Here is an 18,364-nt window from a genome sequence, read left to right on the forward strand (position 1 = left end):
TTGTTTACAATCTTAGTTTGACCATCAGTCTATGGGTGATAATTGGTGCTAGGTGTAAGCTCAATGCCACACAACCAAAATATATCCTGCCAAAAGTGACTCATGAAGTGACTGTCTCTGTCACTCACAATGCTCCGAGGCAAACCATATAATCTAAAAACCTCCCTAAAAAAGACCTCTGCCACCTGAGTTGCTAAGTATGTAATAGCGATAGGGAAGAAGTGAGCATATTTTGTCAACCTATCCACCACCACAGAAATGCAATCACACCCTTGGGCCCTGGGCAAGCTCATGATAAAATCCATAGAGATGCACTCCCACTTCCTGTCAGGAATAGGAAGTGGTTGTAGCAGTCCTGTTGGATAAGTGTGCTCTTGTTTGTTCTGTTGGCAAACTTGACATTCACGCACAAACTGCAAAACATCAGCCTTAAGTCCCTTCCAAGTGAACCACTCTCTTACTAACCTGTAAGTCTTGAAATACCCAAGATAGCCTGCTATAGGTGAATTATGGAATGCTCTCAAAATCAACTGCTTCACTTTCGATCCTGGGACTAAGTAAATCTTGTTCTTGTAAATGATCAAATCATCTATGAGAGTGTACCTAGTGTCGATCACTTTTCCCTCCATCATATCAGAGGCCCATGTGTCTCTGGCATATTTTGCTACAATCAAGTGTCGCCAATCCTTTGATATTTGAATCATAGAAGTGAGGTGTGGCCTATGGGATAAAGCATATGCAACAATATTTTGTGTCCCCTTAACAAAGGTGATATCAAAATTATAGGCATGTAACTTACTCACCCACTTCTGCTGACGATCATTTAGGTCCCGCTGTCCCAAAAAGTGCATCAAACTATTATGATCAATTTTAATACAAAATTTGCTGCCCATAAGATACTGTCTGAATTTGGCCAAGGCATGCATGATGGCCAACATCTCCTTATCATATATGTTGAATGATCTCTCAGGCCCTCTGAGTTTCCTGCTCTCATAAGCTATAGGATGCTTTTCGTACATGAGTACAGCACCAACTCCCTCTCCAGAAGCATCACATTGAAGCTCAAATGGCTTCATGAAATTAGGCAATGCTAATACTGGGCATGTAGTCGTTATTTCCTTGAACCAGATAAAACAGTTGTGTGCCTCCTAAGTCCACACAAATCCCCCTTTCTTTAGAAAATCTGTCATGGGTGTTGCATGTCGTGAGTAGCCACTGACAAACCTGCGATAGAATTCACATAGACCAAGGAACCCCTTTAACTGTGTAAGGTTCTCCGATGGTGGCCAATCAACAATAGCATGGATCTTTTCAGGATCCATTCGCACTCCTTCTGCACTAATGATGTATCCAAGATACAACAATTCTGTCATCCCCAAATCACATTTGGACTCCTTGGCATACAAGGAATCCCTCTGTAAAATGCTCACTATTGTCTCCAAGTGCTCTAAATGTTCCTACCATGTCCTACTATAGATCAAAATATCATCAAAGAACACTAGCACAAATTTCCTCAACTGATGGTGGAAGACCTTGTTCATAGTGGACTGAAAAGTGGCAAGTGCATTAGTCAAACCAAAAGGCATGACTACAAACTTGAAATGCCCATAATGACATTTGAAAGCAGTTTTTTCAATATCCTGCTCTCGAACTCTAATCTGGTGATAGCCTAATCTCAAATCAATTTTTGTGAAATAACAAGCCCCATGTAATTCGTCTATCAGCTCATCGATGCGTGGGATGGGATACTTGTTCTTTATAGTTCTCTTATTCAACACCCTATAATCAATACACATTCGTAGAGTTCCATCCTTCTTTTTTACCAAAACAACAGAAGATGCAAAAGGTGACTTACTTGGTCTGATGTGTCCCATTGCTAGCAACTCCTTGATGGTTCTCTCAATCTCATCTTTGATTCGTTTTGGGTACTGGTATGGTGTGATCATGATAGGCTTAGTGCCTTCCTCCAGCTCGATAATGTGCTCTATACCTCTGTCTGGTGGCTTGCCTAGTGGAATCTCACTGAATACCTTCTCATACTTGATTCTCAATTTCTGAATATCTAGATGATATTCAGTCTTATGTTGCTCCTCCAGGGTAGGCATCAAGGCACATATTGCTGCCCACTCTATATTATTATGCTTGGCTAATCTCTCCAACTGTCTAAATGAGATAGTCCTAACATCACCATTATGGATAGCCTTCAGCACATGAGTCTTGCCATCCACCACGAATCGTATCTCCATATCCTCCAATCTCAGGGTGACCTCCTTCAAAGAATGTAGCCACTGCATCCCAAGTACAATGTCCATGTCACCCATGTTGACCACATGATAGTCCGCCTTAAACTCATAGTTGTTCAGGCACAAAGGTAAATCTCGCACCATCCTGTCACAACAAAGAGTATATCCATCGGCTACCTTAACTCTCAGTCCCTCAAACTCCTCAGTAATGAGTCCACGCCTCTCCACAAATCGTGCATCAATGAAATTATGCGTGGCACCTGTATCCAATAGAGTAATAACCTTCTGTCTAGCCAAGACTCCCCAAAATCTGAAAGATCCCTCTCTTTGAATACTAGACAAACGTGCCTCCTATAAATGTAGCTCTGGAGCCTCTTTTTTCTCAGCACTATCTACCTCTTATTCACCCTCTGCTTCATTAGGATCCTCATCATGGTGCTCTGAGATGTCTGAATCTGAACCTTCGTAATAAGCCCACATCACCCGGTTAGCCTTCCCCTTAGGCCTCATAGGACAATCATGACCAAACTCATAGGGACCTTTGCAAAAGAAGCATAGCTTCTTCCTACATAGGTCATTAAGTGTTTCCTTATCCAAGGGTACAGTTGACTTGCCTTTTGAGTCACTAACCTTCTCTTTACCCTTGTCGAATTCCCCTTTGTTATCTCTAAATGATGAAGAACCCTTCGAACTAAACCGATTTGTCGGAGCAGGAAGTTCCATACTGCGAGCTTTCTTCATGGCTTCTTGTAATGTAGGAGGATCAAAAGCCTTTACCCACCCCTTGAGTGGTTCAATTAATCCCTCTGTGAATAAAATGACTAGCCTCTGTTCTGAAATGTCAGGCACCATTACTGCAAGATTCTGGAAGTCATTGATAAACTGTTCTAAGCTTTCCGACTGTCTCAGTTGGGCTAACTCTCGAAAATAAACTTCAAGATTTTTTTTATCAAACCTTTCTATCAATCTATCCACAAACTCCTGATAAGTTGTTACCTAATTGTGTTGCAATGTGATTATGCCATGTGTCCACCAATCATGTGCTACCCCGTCTAAGTGTAAAGTGGCATACTTGAGTGCTTCAAATTCTGTCATAGTCTTCAGAGATAGGAAAGTATCCACCTTATGAATCCAAGCACAACCAGTCATTTTTCCACTGCCATAAAATGTGGGTAATACCAACTTGTTGGTGACCTATTGCAACTCACTGTGTTTATCTACCTTCTTTTGCCTGACAACTCTGTATTTCAGGTACCTGTCAAATATCCATCCATCCTGTAAATATTTTGGTAATGAATCCCACTCATTCCTCACTTGTCAAATTTTATCTACAATATCTGTTACCATAGCATCAGGTGTGCGTGCTAGAGTTTCTTCTCTGAATGTAGATGTGTGGGTTCGTCAGTTGTTCCAAACCGTGTCCTATGTTGTGATCTTGTTATGCTTTTGTCATCCTGGTCATTATTATGATTATTTCTCCTATTTTCTCCAATCAAATGTTGCATCATAACCATCATTGCCTGTGTACTTGCCTCTATTGACTGTAGAAGCCTCTCCTGATGCTGTAAAGTCTCATCATCTTGCACACTTCTAGATGGGCTTTGAGAACGTCTCTCAACCATATTCTTAGTTATGCCGGTTCCCTATGTAAATTGGCTAGATAAACCCTATCAGCTGGGAGGAAACCTGCTCTGATACCAATGTAATGACCCCCTTTCCAATAGGCCACTAAACAAAACCCTAAATTTAATACACTACTAAAGTATATTTCTGAAATATGGAAATAATAGTGCCAATGTATTCATTCAATGAAAACCAAATGTTTTTACAAATGATATGGCAATTTTCAGCACTGAAACATTATGACATGGCACATTACAGACAAACCCTAACTGGCTGTATACAATTGAGAACTTGTTACAACTACAAACTGAAATGAAGAACTTGGATTGATCATATACTGGAGATTGACTACTGAAGATGATATGGTGTAGTGCAACTCCACTTGAAACTCCAAACAAACAATTAAGCACAAGTGAAAGGACTGAAATATCCTTCCCACAGCTGCAAGAATTTAGGTGATCTTTCACACCCTCAAAATTGTGTACCAATTCAGAGTTTTCATTCTCAATGGCCAATTGTGACTATTTGCAGAAACCCTAGGCTCCACAAAACACATCAGCAAAAGTCAATAATAAATATTGATGATAGGCAATGAGCCCTTGGAGCAATGCCTATTTATTCTTTTTTTCTCGATAGGTCAGCCTCCTTTTTAATTTTTTCTCTGCTTCTTCCAACAACCTCTAGAAGATTGTTTTATTTAATGATTTAATAAAATATATCACTTTATTAAGTTAATTAAATATAAATTTACCTTGTAATTTTATTTTATTTATTGATAACTTTATAAATAATTAACTCCTCCAAAAATGTGACATCACATAAAGAAGGAGAATACCGATTAAGAACTCAGTATCTAGTCTATATTAAATTGTGAAAATAAATCCTTCACATAAAATCTCTTTAGGTTTTGGATGATGTTCAACCAATAATTTGTAACTTTTTTGAAAAATTCATATAAGTGTTTAGAGCTTAGTTTGTAGCCAAGGGGGATAAGAGATCAAATATAATGAAGATTATTTCAAACTAAGTATGTGTCATTTTAATTCAATTTTAAGACTATTATTAGTTTCCTTTTTCATTGTTGATAACTTGTATATCAACAAAGTTATACACACCTTTATTGAACAACACCTCACCCCCGCCCCATATGCCCTGTCTCCAATTCTTTAATAAATGTATAGGGCTATCATGTAGTTAAAGCCCTATATTTCACTACATTGAAGAATTTAGAAAATTATAATTATAATTAAAAAATTACTAATTTGGAAAATTATAATTATAATTAAAAAATTACTAGAACATAAAAGAAGGTGATAGCCTAACAATTTTTCCAAATGCTCTGAACACTTATTTGGAACTTGGAAGCATGCATTTCAAAGTAAGATAAAATAAGCATCCCTTTATTATCCTAATTATCCCAAAAGATACTCTGGCTGATCTTTTCTTGTTGAGATGACATGGTTTAGAGGGAATTTGACATGATAAAATGTACATATAACTAGCTAGATTTATTTTCAATAATGTCTAGCATAAAAAGCAACAAATTTACCCAAGATAAAAATTCAAGTTTTAGTTATTTAAATGGCATTTTGACACATCCCTTAAAGAAACTCCTCAACTAAATGAGATGCCTAGGCATATAGAAATAGACCATATTCAAGAAACTTCCATTCCTAAGGGATCTATTGTTGTGAAGGTACACAAAGTCTTAAGTGTTTTATTTTATTCATTAGAAACTTTAAGATAGAAAATGACACAATAAATGCATAACAAATTAAAAGTACTAAATTTTCTCCTTTTGTCAAATGTTATAGTAAACTTGTGTTATTGTATATAAAATAAAGCTTTAGTGTTATAGAATTGTCAAGTAGCAATGCATAATAGAGTAGATTATGCTCATGGACATGTTGTAGGAGACGACTAATAACATTGGTTATGACCACATGTAAAGGTTAGTATCTAATAAATATCACTATTTGGTGGAACTTTGAAGAGGGAATGATTTCATCAATGACCACTGAACGGTTATTTGAGCATTAGTACCCTTGAAGAGGATCTAAATTTGAGAGATAAATATTTGAACAAAACCTAGTCATCTAAGTATTATTAACACTGCCATCTATTTCTATGATAGGATTTAGCAAAATCTAGTTTAACAAGAACTGTATTCATTCTGCAAATTAATATGCATATTAAACCATGTCTCAAGTTTTTTATTCTAGGCCCCTACTATTGCATCTTTTCTCTACACCCCTATTATATCCTAGGGCAAATGAGAGTAAGTGAATTTAGGTTTTGAAGGGGCCCTAAAACCCTTTGCAATTAGGTTTGAGGGGGCCCTAAAATGCCATAGCTAAATATAATCAAAATTGAGCACTAGTTGAAACGGGATAAGACAAGACATAACAAAGATGGGAAAAGGGGGGAGACCAACATGATTCTCAACCAAGAAGAGAAGTTGCATGAATAAAAAAAAGATAAAAGAACAAGACAAACCATGACACAACTAAAACAAAAAAACAAAATTACCCTTTGTATCCATTGAAGGGTCATGCCAAAAGAAGGAGAGGTCTTGAAATTTTTACCTTTGATACTAATCCAACCTTCTTTGACTTTAGCAACCTCCACCTATAAGACAACGAATTTAACACTGAAGTGATTGAAGAGAGGTCATCACTGAGTAGAAAGCTAGTGTAACCAACATTAAGAGAAGAGGCAATAGAGCCAACAAGTTGTGGAGAACCAAGGCCAAAGATAGTTATAGGAGCCACCCACATAGGGACAACACAAGTAGATGATTCCATGACTGACCCTAACAGTACTAGCAACAAGACCCAAGTCTAAAGTTGAAACATCATTACCCAAAATGAATATTTCTTGTAAGGAAATAGTTTCTAATCAACTAACTTGAGTGATGAGCTTAACATGAATTTTGATAACATTAACAGTTCTCTTATATGATATATTCTAGTAGTGCCATTTTTCTCCAACCAAGAACATTAAAAATATTAAATTTTTTACCTTTACAAAGAAGTTGAATGAGTCCCTAGTTAATTTAGGCTATAGGGAATCATATTGAAAGGCTCCCAAGTGCATTACAAAGTTCATTCTAATATAAGGCAATAAGGACTTACAAAAAATTGGTAGGTGACCATCCATCTATTCTCAAGCTTTTCTCATTATTAGTAACCTGTGCAATTGCATCTTGAACTCCTTAGTTGTAATGTTCCTATATATAAGTTCTATTGTTATTCCTTATCTATTTTGGCAAGGATTGGTATAAAATACCTAATAAATCCCTCAATAAATATTATAGAGGCTTCTTCTAAGAATCGTTAGTAGATGTCCATAAAATGATTGAAAACAACTTCTATAGTAGTTGCGCAATGATTTGCACAATTGATTATTCATATTTTTAATTTCTTTTATATGTTATTTCTTTCTTTTGTCCTCAAAATTAGAACAAAAAATTGCACATTTATATCCATTTTGCATGATATTTAGTATGACTTTGATTTGCTCCCTTCTATCTTTGTATGCTTTTGAATTTCTTTGATTATGTTAAAAAAATCATCTTTAGATGTTACTATTAGTAGAGGTACAACTAACAAGTCTTGATCTTTCAAAATTAAACATAACATATTTTTGAAATAAAATAATTCACTATATTATAAAGAAGTAAATTATGAATTTTATTTGGGGAAAATATTTAATATTGGTCCACTCTATCATAGTGGTTTAGTTTGGTCCACTCTATCATAGTGGTTTAGTTAAATTTATTTGGAATTACATTAATTATTTTTTTAATAAAATAATTGATAAAAATATTTTTATTTCAAGTATTTATGTTAAGTTGAAGGCTATTTAATATATATCGATAATAGATATGATTTTATTTAGTATAGATTAATTGAACTTAGCCCAAACCAAGGATGGATACATCAAGGCAATCCACCTTCCTAGACAAAAGATCAATAAAAAGGATCTATAAACATACTAGAATCAAGATTTACTGTATTTGTCTCCCTTTGTATAAGAGTACAAAATCATGTCAAAGAATCCCAACTCGCTTTCTTGCACTTCTTATCTTAACAATATGTCAACCCTCTTCTAGTCTAGTGACTTCATTTTGCCAATCTATTGAACAAACCAGTGAAGCTTGTGTCTAATCATTGCAGCATCCCTCCTCTTGTTGGGATTGACCCGGTAACTAGGTCATCCTCCATATCTTGAGCCCCCACTTGAATTTTTTCTCTTTCGACTTATAAAAGCCCCATTACCCTACAAGTCCTCCCTTTCAAAACCGACAACCTCCATTTCACCTTCTCCTTTGGAGGCTTCTACATCCAACCCCTAGATACTTATTGAGAAATACTCTCTTATTGTTCTACCTTTTTCTTAATTGTACAATGTTTCATAGAAGCATCCTTACACGATGAATTTTAGTTTGATCATTCTTCTTTTGTCACACTTAGCCACCATATGCCTAGTTCGAGAACAAATCCTATGTCTAAAAACAATCCCTTCATAATCTAGAGACTAAATCCAATTGCCCTTAAGGTTTTGATCATAATTTGTATAGGTAACCCCTTAGCAATGTTCATTTCCACCTAAACACTAACAAACATTGAGTGGGGCAGATTTGAGATCCTTCACCAATGATCAAAAAGTTCTCTAGAGCATTACCTATAGCTTCAAAGCAACAATCAAACCAAATGTGCATAGGCAAGTTGGAAAGTCTCACCCATGCCAAAATCTTATTGAAAATTTTATTAGGGTTGAAGTCTAAATGTTAAGGCTTTAACATCAAAGCAAATTTGTTCTCCTTAAACCATTGATAATCAAATGGGATCGTATTTATATCATATACATTCTCAAAACAAAAATAAAGAAACCCCTAGTTGTGGGGTAAATCTAAACACAACCTTCAAGAATTGGCTCCCAAATTTCTGAAATCCATTTATGAAGATCAATCACCTATATCAAAATCCCCTAAATTGATCGATCAGACCTAGTTTTAAAAGATAACTACATTACGGCCAACCTCCTTCTATAGTTCAATCTCCAATGTCATAGAACATGCATTGGTCAAGGGTAATATTGTAGTTTGTATTTTATTATTCTCTAGTTCTTGTTCTATTTGCTCATTGCACATAAGAGATTTACGAGGAAAAAATCCCTTTAAAATGTGACTTAGTTTCTCCAAAACCACTTCCAAAGCATATTTATGAAATCCCTTACATTGTGTATTAAACCAACACCAAGCACACAATTTCTTATTTTCTTGATGTAACTCACTTTAAAGAGTATTTAATTAAAACATTAATTTCAAATATAACGGTATTAGTTTTTCAAATAAAAGGTTATTTAATTCTCAAATAATGTTGAAAATTGATTAATATATATGTTTAGCTATATACATACAACTCAACTAAAACCTTAGATGGTGACAAGGCAAATAATGTATTTACACATTCTTGCATCATTTTAACATGGCTTTGTCATTTTTAGTTAATTAAACTTTGGTTTTTCATGAGTACCAAATCAACACCCAAAACCAAACCCATGCCACTTTTACATCCTTGTGTATCTTACTCTGAAGTGCCTATTTGATTTTTATCCTACTATGACATGTAACATTTTTCCATGAGCACTAACATAGATGATACTATTCTCAAGTTCAAACTATCTTTTTTTTACAAGTTTATATATAATAGTTTGTAGCATTTTGTTTTTTAATTTAATGAGTATATTAATACTCTTAGTTATTATCATATGATAATTGCTTCTTTAATCACTATGATGTTTACTTCTTTTACATGTCATTTGTGTACTTGTATGGATCATCATTTGTTACACAAGCATGATCACTCTTGAGTCTTACTAAGTTTTAGTTGGTTATGACTTAATACTTGAACCTTTATTATTATCAAAACACTTCAACTTCAACTATAATAATTTTACTTTTTGTAGAATCAATCTCAACATTTAACTATTATATCCTTCATTTGAATATTATTCAAGCTCCATCAACGTATTGTGCTTGGTGTAATAACAATCTTACATTATTCTCGCGTCTAGCCTTCTTTTTGATGAAGGAACATAAAATTTGATTCAAAATGACAAGGATAAAACTTTGCATTGTCAAAACCAAAATACTATGCATAATACATTTACGAGGGATATCTAATCATTATGAGACAAATGACCTCAAGTTCAAAATGACCTATAAGACACCAAAATGAGGTTGCAAGAAGAGTGGGTTTAAGCATGGAGGAAACTCTATAGTTAAGTGCACTCAAGCTAGAGTAGTACTAAAATTGGGTGACCTCCCAGGAAGTCTCAATGTTTCAACTTTGTGAGCATCACCTAGATCCAATGAATGCTAAGTGGCTCATTCATTCTCATGAGAAATGGGTTCATGTGAATCGCTACTCATGAAATATGGGTCAAGGAGTTTGACTTGAAAACTACACAGTTAAATCCTGATAGCAATATCAAAAATTAGACTTGGTATGGAAAATATCTTAGACTTATCAATTGATGAGATTAAGGGGCTTTCTAATGAATAGTTCATAAGGCACAACACTTGGTAAAGGTTTTGCAAATGGTGTTCCAAGTAGAGTGGGTTTAACCATGGAGCAAACTTCATAGTTAAGCACACTTGAGCTGGACTAGTACTAGGATGGGTGACCTCTCAAGAAGTCTCGATGCTTCAACTCTATGAGCATCACCTAGATCTAATGATTGCTAAGTGTCTCATTTATTCTTATGAGAGATGGGTTCATGTGAATTGGTACTCATGAAATATGGATCAACGAGTTTATTAAAGGAAATTGTCATATATTTATAGCTAACATATAATTGTCCCAAAACTAATAGATTGTCTTAAGTTTATTAAATGAAATTAAGTTTATGCATTAAATACACATGTAATTTGTACTATAAAGCACACTTAAAAATTTTGATCGTGAAAAACAAGTTTAAACATCCAATCAATTATTATACCTCTGGTGGCTTTTTTCTAAAAGCAATGGGGCATTGTCTAAACAACAACTTAAAACGTATGCCATAAGCCATATGGATTGTAAGTTTTTATAATAAAATTATTTTATAAAACATAAATAATGTAAATATCAATAATGATATTTTTATCATTAATATGTTTACTGAGAAAGTATTTGTCTTTGTATAGAACAATTATTATTTATTATAAAAATTATTATTGTATCAAATGGTAAAAAATAATATATATTAAGCAGTTAAATTTACTTTAAATTAAAACTAAATAATTATTTTTATTTACACTTATTTATTTGTATAGTTTACTTTTGATATTTATAATTATAGATAAATAATTTTATATGAATACAATTTTATTTATAATTTGTATAGAACAATTCCTTTTTATTATTAACATTATTAATGTATTTAATGATTCAATACCTTTATGAAAAATTGATATATATTATAAAATTACATTTACTTTAAATTATAATTAAATATTTACTTGTATCTACACTTATTTGTTTGTATAGTTACTTTCAAATTTTATAATTATAGATAAATAATTTTATATAAATATTTTAAAAAATTAATATCATATTACGTGTTTTTATTAATTATTTTAAATTATTCATCTCAAGTAGATTCGAACCCAAAACCTCCTAGGTAAGAGACTCACAATTTTACCATTGTATTGTAGGCTCTTACTTAATATATAAATATAATTTTATTTATAAATTGTATGGGACAATTAATTTTTATTATAAAAATAATAAGTGTATTTAATGATTTAAAATCTACATGAAAATTTATATATATATATATATATATATATATATATATATATAATAAAATTATATTTACTTAAAATGAATATTAAATATAGAAAAGATACACCATGGCAAAAAAATAAATTATTGGTAAACGGTCGAAGCTTAGATTAATTATTATTATTTATTAAAATTAATTATTATTATTTGTTAAGAAAGGGTAGATTAGAATCCAAGACCTCCCACATGAGAGGCTCACAAGTTACCATTGTGTTGTAGACTTCTACCTTAAAATTATTAAATATTAATATTTAAAAAAAAAAAAAAAATTTAAACTTATCATAATTTAAATAAACTCATCAAATAATTTTTACTTCAATAGGAACTTCTATATATATATATATATATATAAAAGGCCACCACAACTATATTATTTCAATTCAAACATATTTGTAATAGTTAAACTTTATCCTTAAGTATAATGTAGTGGACATTTTCCAAATATCCATCCTTATCACTCTATTCTTTTAAACCAATGAGATGTTTGAGAAATAATTTTGCAAATGAATAAAGTTAATATGTTGCATCTAATTTTATTAAATACTTAAAACATATTTTTTTCAAAATATTGATGAAGTTTGATTGGTTTAAACTCTGAATCTTAATTAGTAGTTAGATTCATGTTGTTGCTTGTAGTTCTATAGTCTATGACAAGAACTAATAATATGCTTTGGTAATTAATGAATTAGTTTTTAAATTGATAATACTTTAGTTTGCAAATTTTTTATTTTTTATTTTATAATAAAAATTATTTATTTAAAATTTGATTGGTTATTGAATGTTTTGATTGGTTTTAATGTGTTGAAAATATTTATTATATATCCTTTTGTATTTTTATTTTCCTAAAAAAAAATTCTATAACATATGATAATCATAAGTAAATAGCTAAACTTTATAGAAATTTAAGTTGCAAAAAAATAATTATAGTTATTTGGTATAAATTAATTCTAATCACCAACAAGTGAATACAATAATACTAACCTACCACAAAATAACATATTATATATCAAATCTCCATTCTTTTTGATAAAAAATTTCAATAATCTTTTTGGCAATCGAAATACGGGCAGAATTGGCATTCATAAATTCCAAAAAAATTGAATGCTTTGTTTGGATACGTCAAATGAGAACTTAGAATAGGAATATGTATGTCAATTTTACCCAAAAATTGGCATTTTTCTATTCCACCAAAATAGGTGGAATTGGAATACATAACCCTATTCCAATGTTTAACTTTTCCAACAACAAAAAGAAATTGTTCGGTCCATGAATTTTTGGTGCCCAAATATTGACGCTCATCTGCAAACTCCATTATCTACCAGGGTTTCATTTGTCATTGTCTACCAAGGTCCGTGAATGTGAAGTAACATTGTGCTACTGTAATCTTTGTTGGCTCTAACCAATCCACTCGGTCTCCACATATCCAAACACACTATGGTAATCTACAACTTCTATCCTCTGACTCACTTAACCTCATCTGGTTCCACCTCCGCGAAATGAGTAGTGTATTTACGCCCTTATACTCCCACCCACAGGGTGTGTTATAAGAGCTATACATTCAATTCCATTTCGATTTACCACATTCAAGTTCAATGCTCTGCTCCTTCAAGACATACCACTTGCTCTTCGGTCATGCACTCACTTCTTCCATTCCCCGAGATGGAGTTATCAGAAGTGTTATCAATTAGAAAATAGGAATACATATTCCTATTTTCTATTCCTCAAATAACAAACCCAGAATATGTATTCCTATTCCTACAGCCAAATAGGCCCGAGTGTAGGTTTGGAGTTGAATCAACGGTTTGAATACTACATTTAGCTTTTCGAAACTTACAAGGAAAGTCTAAAGTGAGCCACAACTGTTTGTAGTTTGTAAATTGTTCTAATCATGGATTTTAGAATCGGTTCATAACCTGGCATTTGTTGCTTGATAAGGTCAATAATTCAAAATTGTTTTCAGCACTCCGTAAGTTCAATTTAACATTGATGTTATTAATATTTAAAATAGGTTAGCCTTAAAATGATATTATAATTTAACGTTACAGGCCAGCTAAGGAGAAAGTGGCAATTTTTTAAAGAAAGATACGGCTCGATCTATTAGTCTAAGCAGTTGTTGGCCGTTTCTCTTTGCAATTGACAGTGTCTGTGCAAACAACTATTGAGATCGTACGTATTCAAATGGTTCTGAATAATTGGAAATGCGTCTCTGTTGTAGAAAAATATATATGACGAAGCTGACGAACTGGATATAAATCAGATACAGAAGTGACTGAGCATCTCGACGTAAAGCTTCACCCACTTGATTTCAGTAGTGGTAGCTGCGCTTCGAAGAGGAAACTAATTGTTACAAATCGTCTCATTGCATTTGAATTTTATTTGATATATATTGGGGAAAAGCCAACGATGATTTGGAAGATTTTTTATTGAAATTGATTAGTTTTAAAAATATTTGCTTCTGTTAAGGCAAAATGCGGAGAAACGGGGAGGTAATAACATAAATTTAATCTTTCGATCTATAGCTTCTTGAAAAGACGTTTGACTCGTACAAATTCATTCAATATTAAAACCTTACTACCAAGTTTAGGCTACTCAATATAATTTGGTTTCAAAAGAAAAATGAAAACGATTATTATTTAGTTAACTGCAATTTATAAGTTTAAACAGGTAAGTTGATCTTTATTCTTTCATCAAAATTGGGCCACCAAGTTTTGACTTATGGTTTTCTACTTTTCGCTTTGATTTTGATTACATTTTAAGCCCGTCCATGAGCTCGGCTCTCCATAAACAAATACACTCATCAGTTTTGAAGACGACAGAAAAAAAACGATGATGACAAGCGGCGACATAAAAATTATGAAAACAAGGAACGACAGAAAAGCCCAAAAGCAGCCACAAATTTGTACGTGAGGATTTACGCCATGCCTCCCAAGAAGTTAGCCTCGACGTCGTTTTTTCATGAATAAATTAGGCATACTGTAGTGAAGGGTTAAGATAATCTCCATGGAAACTACCGCCTAAAATTCGAAGGACCGAACTTATTGTAAATGACAAGTAAAACAAATCTCAGCCCAACAAGATAATATTTTTAAGAATCACGAGGAATATTTGATTGTAGTGAAAGAGTTGAGATTTTCGAAGCGTTTAAACAGGAGAGAAAATTTAATCGTAGAAAATGTAGCTTAAGCGCATTGTAGGTCAACATTAAAAACACCATTATGCGGTTTCAAAAAAAGAATTTCCTTCAAGCTTTGGTCTTTTGATGCGAATCAAAGAAGAGGTCGGAATACCCATTGTTGGGCTGAAGGCACTAATTTAATCAATCTATAATTTAACATATCGGAGATGAAGAAACAATTGAATCCCAGAAATTTCTGAAATATAGTAGGATTTGTAATTTTGGGGAGTATAAAGCTAATTGTTGAACAACCGGATTAAAAAACCCGAATCAAATTTGGAAAAGATAACAATTTCTCCTTGCAACTCAGATTTTTGATGATGAGCTTCAGTATAAGACAATTTAACTACTACTCTTAAGGTGCTCTATCCTGAAATGGTGAAAAAAACGCATCCCTGGATATTAGGCAAAGTTAAGATATTTGGACGAAACGAAAAAAGCAGATTGTTCAGAAAACTACCAACCTTCCTTCGAGAAGCTTACGATTATATTTTTATTTTACAACAGGATTTCAATAAATTCGTGGCAAAAATATCAATTTATCCACCCAATTAACCAAGCTATTCTCTAGATCATAGAAACTTTAAAGGTTTGATAACTAAACGCTGCAAACTTAGACGAGAGAGCGGGCCAGGTTAACTAGGTTCACACATCAGATCAGCCCGGAATAGAGCAATAAGAGCTTTTGTTTTTTGACCGTCAGTTCAGATAGTTTTGCTTTGTATATCTTCTGAATATACTTAAATGTTCGAATGTTTTTGGACTATCAGCGGAAATTATCAACAGGTTAGTATTCCAAATAATTAAATATTCCGATGCCTTTTTCGGTCTTTCTATAGAACCCTTCATTAGGTAAGCATTCCATGACTGATTAAGCTTCAAAACCTGTTGACGATTGCGATCGCACTAAATCATGATAATGGATTCCCGGGCAAGGAAATATTGAAATTTGACAGCAAATTATTTCTATTTATTTGATAAAAGAGCACCAGATGATGATGTTGACTGGTATAAGTTTTCAAAATTGATCACGAGCCTTTTCCAGAGATCAATCCTTGTACGCTAGACTGGCAACCTTAGCTATTCTTACCTAGAAATCAAATGCATCGTAACCTCGTTCGACAAGATCGATTTATTCGTAGAATAGGAAGACAATTTCGATTCAGTAGGTAATTGGAATGAATCACGCAATTTAGAAGAAAAGATTGCTAGTCCTTAACCAGAATTTCATAGCAGAAAGGCAGGAATTGCAGGTCATAATTTAAGTAGAAGATTTGTAGCTTCCCAGATGCATCAATGATCGATTTTCTCAGACTTTCAAGGTAAATACTGGCAAAAATTAATCTTTCTTCTTCTTCCTTATTGAGAATCAATTATCCGAGGCTTAAACCTAGAGTCTACGCCAATAAATTATTTTCCTTCAGAGATTTATCCGGTGCATATTATTAGTCCAAATTACCAGCTTTTTCTCGAAAAACACAATTTGAAGTAAGATTGCTAAAAGGAAAAACAATAAAAATAAGACAACGCAGAGAAATTTCTACCAAAACAGTGCAAATGAAAGCTAGATAAACGTCACAAATCAAAGCTAAGCAAACGGATCGGTTTCCAGAGGCAATTTAAGCAGGAAAGGCAGAAAGCTAACCATGAACTGATCGAGCTCCTTTTCGTCGGCGAGAAGGTTATTATTGCTGGCGAGAAGCGAATATTTGGAGACGACATGCTGCGACTGCGCCAGCTGAGCGTCGATCCTGGGGAGCTGATCCACCGGCGTCGCTATGCGCAGGCAAGCCACATGAGCGGACAACAATTGCTCGTAAAGAGGATGCGAGAGAATGTCGGCTTTAAATTTAGCGTTCTGCCATAACCCGGCCGCGTGATTATCATTTCCATCGTCCGCCTCCCTTTCTCCCCCTCCTCCGCCACTGTCGACTGGAAGATCTCCGCTGTTAGCCGTATCAGACGACTGAAGATCCACAAGACCTGCTCTTGCAGACTGATTCTTCACATCTGCGGAGCCGTGAGAGAGCGCCATCATGGATTCTGCCGGGGTCACATCCTCTCCAAGAACCTCGGAGCCACGCCTAAAGGCCCTGGGAAGCCATTGAGCGGGCACGGCGGCGGAATTTGAAGGCGCAGCGGTAAGATTCAGAAAGCTGCACTGTACGCAACCGCGAGAGCCAGGCTCACAGCATCCGCACCATTTCCTGCCTTCTTCTCTTCCTCCGCCTTCCGCAGCATACTGCTGGTTCTGCTGCCGCAAAATAGCGCTGCTCAGCCAAGTGGGAGCTCCATTCTTCCCTTCTCCTCCTCCTCCGCCCAATTCTTTACCGCTTTGCACAAGGCTTCTCAGATTCGACCCGCAGACGTCTTCTTTCTCGTCCTCCTTCTCCCTCTGCCGGAAGAGAAACTGTTCATGGCTGCCTCGCTCCAAATGCTGCGGAGTGGGCTCTGAAGAATGCTGCGGCACGGACATCTTGTGAGAGAGGCTGTGGAATGCCATCAAATCCGTCTTCCTACGCCTATTCTAGGTATAACACTAGTAATTTAACACGCACCGCCACTAGGTTTTTTGTACCTCTCTCTCAGGCGCCGAATTCCTCAGCGCCGCAACTTCCCCTTTCCGCCTGCAAAAATCTTCGGAAAGGCATGCCGTAAGCAAACCATAAATGAAAGGACGAGAGCGGATTTATTCAGCAGAAGGAGGGGGCGGAAAATGGAAATGAAAACCGCCAATGCCATTTTTACCTTTGTGGCTTCCGCTTCTTCACTGCCACTGCGCAAACAAACCGCCTTTGGCCTCACTTCGGGACCACACTACACCTCAATTACCGCTCATGAATACGCTCCACCAACTCTCCTTTCACTTCACCATCTAACTTAACCAAATAACTAAGCAAGCATCCGCAACAAACTAACTAACTAACTCTAACCCTTGGCGATCGTCTGATTAATTAAATTATTTGAGCCAAACCACCAGAAATTCCACTTCCCAATACATCCTCCACTTTTAGTTAAATACGTCGGCGTCGAAGTTGACGGTCTGGGGCCTGTTTCTCGATTGTTTTTTAAACTAGTTTTTTCATATTGACGGTCTGGCGCCTATTTGTCGATGTATTTAGAGGCGTCTTTTTTCGAAGCAAACAATTTAAGACACAATAACAAACTCGAGTCCAATGAAGTATATTTGATGGAATCTTGTAATGTATGGAATTTGCAACCGATTCCTAATCGGCAACTTTAAATATTAGGTTGATCTATTGGTTTTGTATCATGTTGATTGCACTTCAAGTGATGAGCACAATAAAAGTTATGTTTTATAATATATAATTTATTAAAATATTAACTTTACAAGTATGTAAAGTATGGGTTAATTTAGTTTTTTTTGGAAGTAATGTCATAAGTTTAAATTTGGTAGGGCAAGGTATGTATGTCTTGTTTGTATTAAAGTTAGGTTTCTTTCACAAGAATGGAATAGTCTAACATTA

At 34.5% G+C, this 18,364-nt stretch overlaps 1 protein-coding gene across 2 annotated transcripts in view; it reads right to left on the minus strand.

Annotated features, from left to right (window-relative positions):
- Window positions 1-17,748, minus strand: part of LOC149537468 (homeobox protein knotted-1-like 7) — a 63,000-nt gene extending 45,252 nt beyond the window's left edge. The window contains exons 1-2 of one of the 2 annotated variants that reach the window (XM_089798901.1): window positions 17,625-17,748; window positions 16,522-17,503 (exon numbers count right to left, since the gene is read on the minus strand). In XM_089798901.1, the coding sequence (XP_089655027.1) occupies window positions 16,522-17,379 (858 nt within the window). In that variant the 5' untranslated portion in view covers window positions 17,380-17,503; window positions 17,625-17,748. Of the gene's footprint in view, window positions 1-16,521; window positions 17,537-17,624 lie in introns of those variants that run through there. The other variant, XM_089798900.1, reaches the window with a different exon arrangement.
- Between the last annotated feature and the right edge of the window lie 616 nt (window positions 17,749-18,364).

This window comes from Cupressus sempervirens, chromosome 9 (genome assembly GCF_028749045.1).
Source record: "Cupressus sempervirens isolate cs-2001-9-10 chromosome 9, ASM2874904v1, whole genome shotgun sequence".
Lineage (NCBI taxonomy): Eukaryota > Viridiplantae > Streptophyta > Pinopsida > Cupressales > Cupressaceae > Cupressus > Cupressus sempervirens.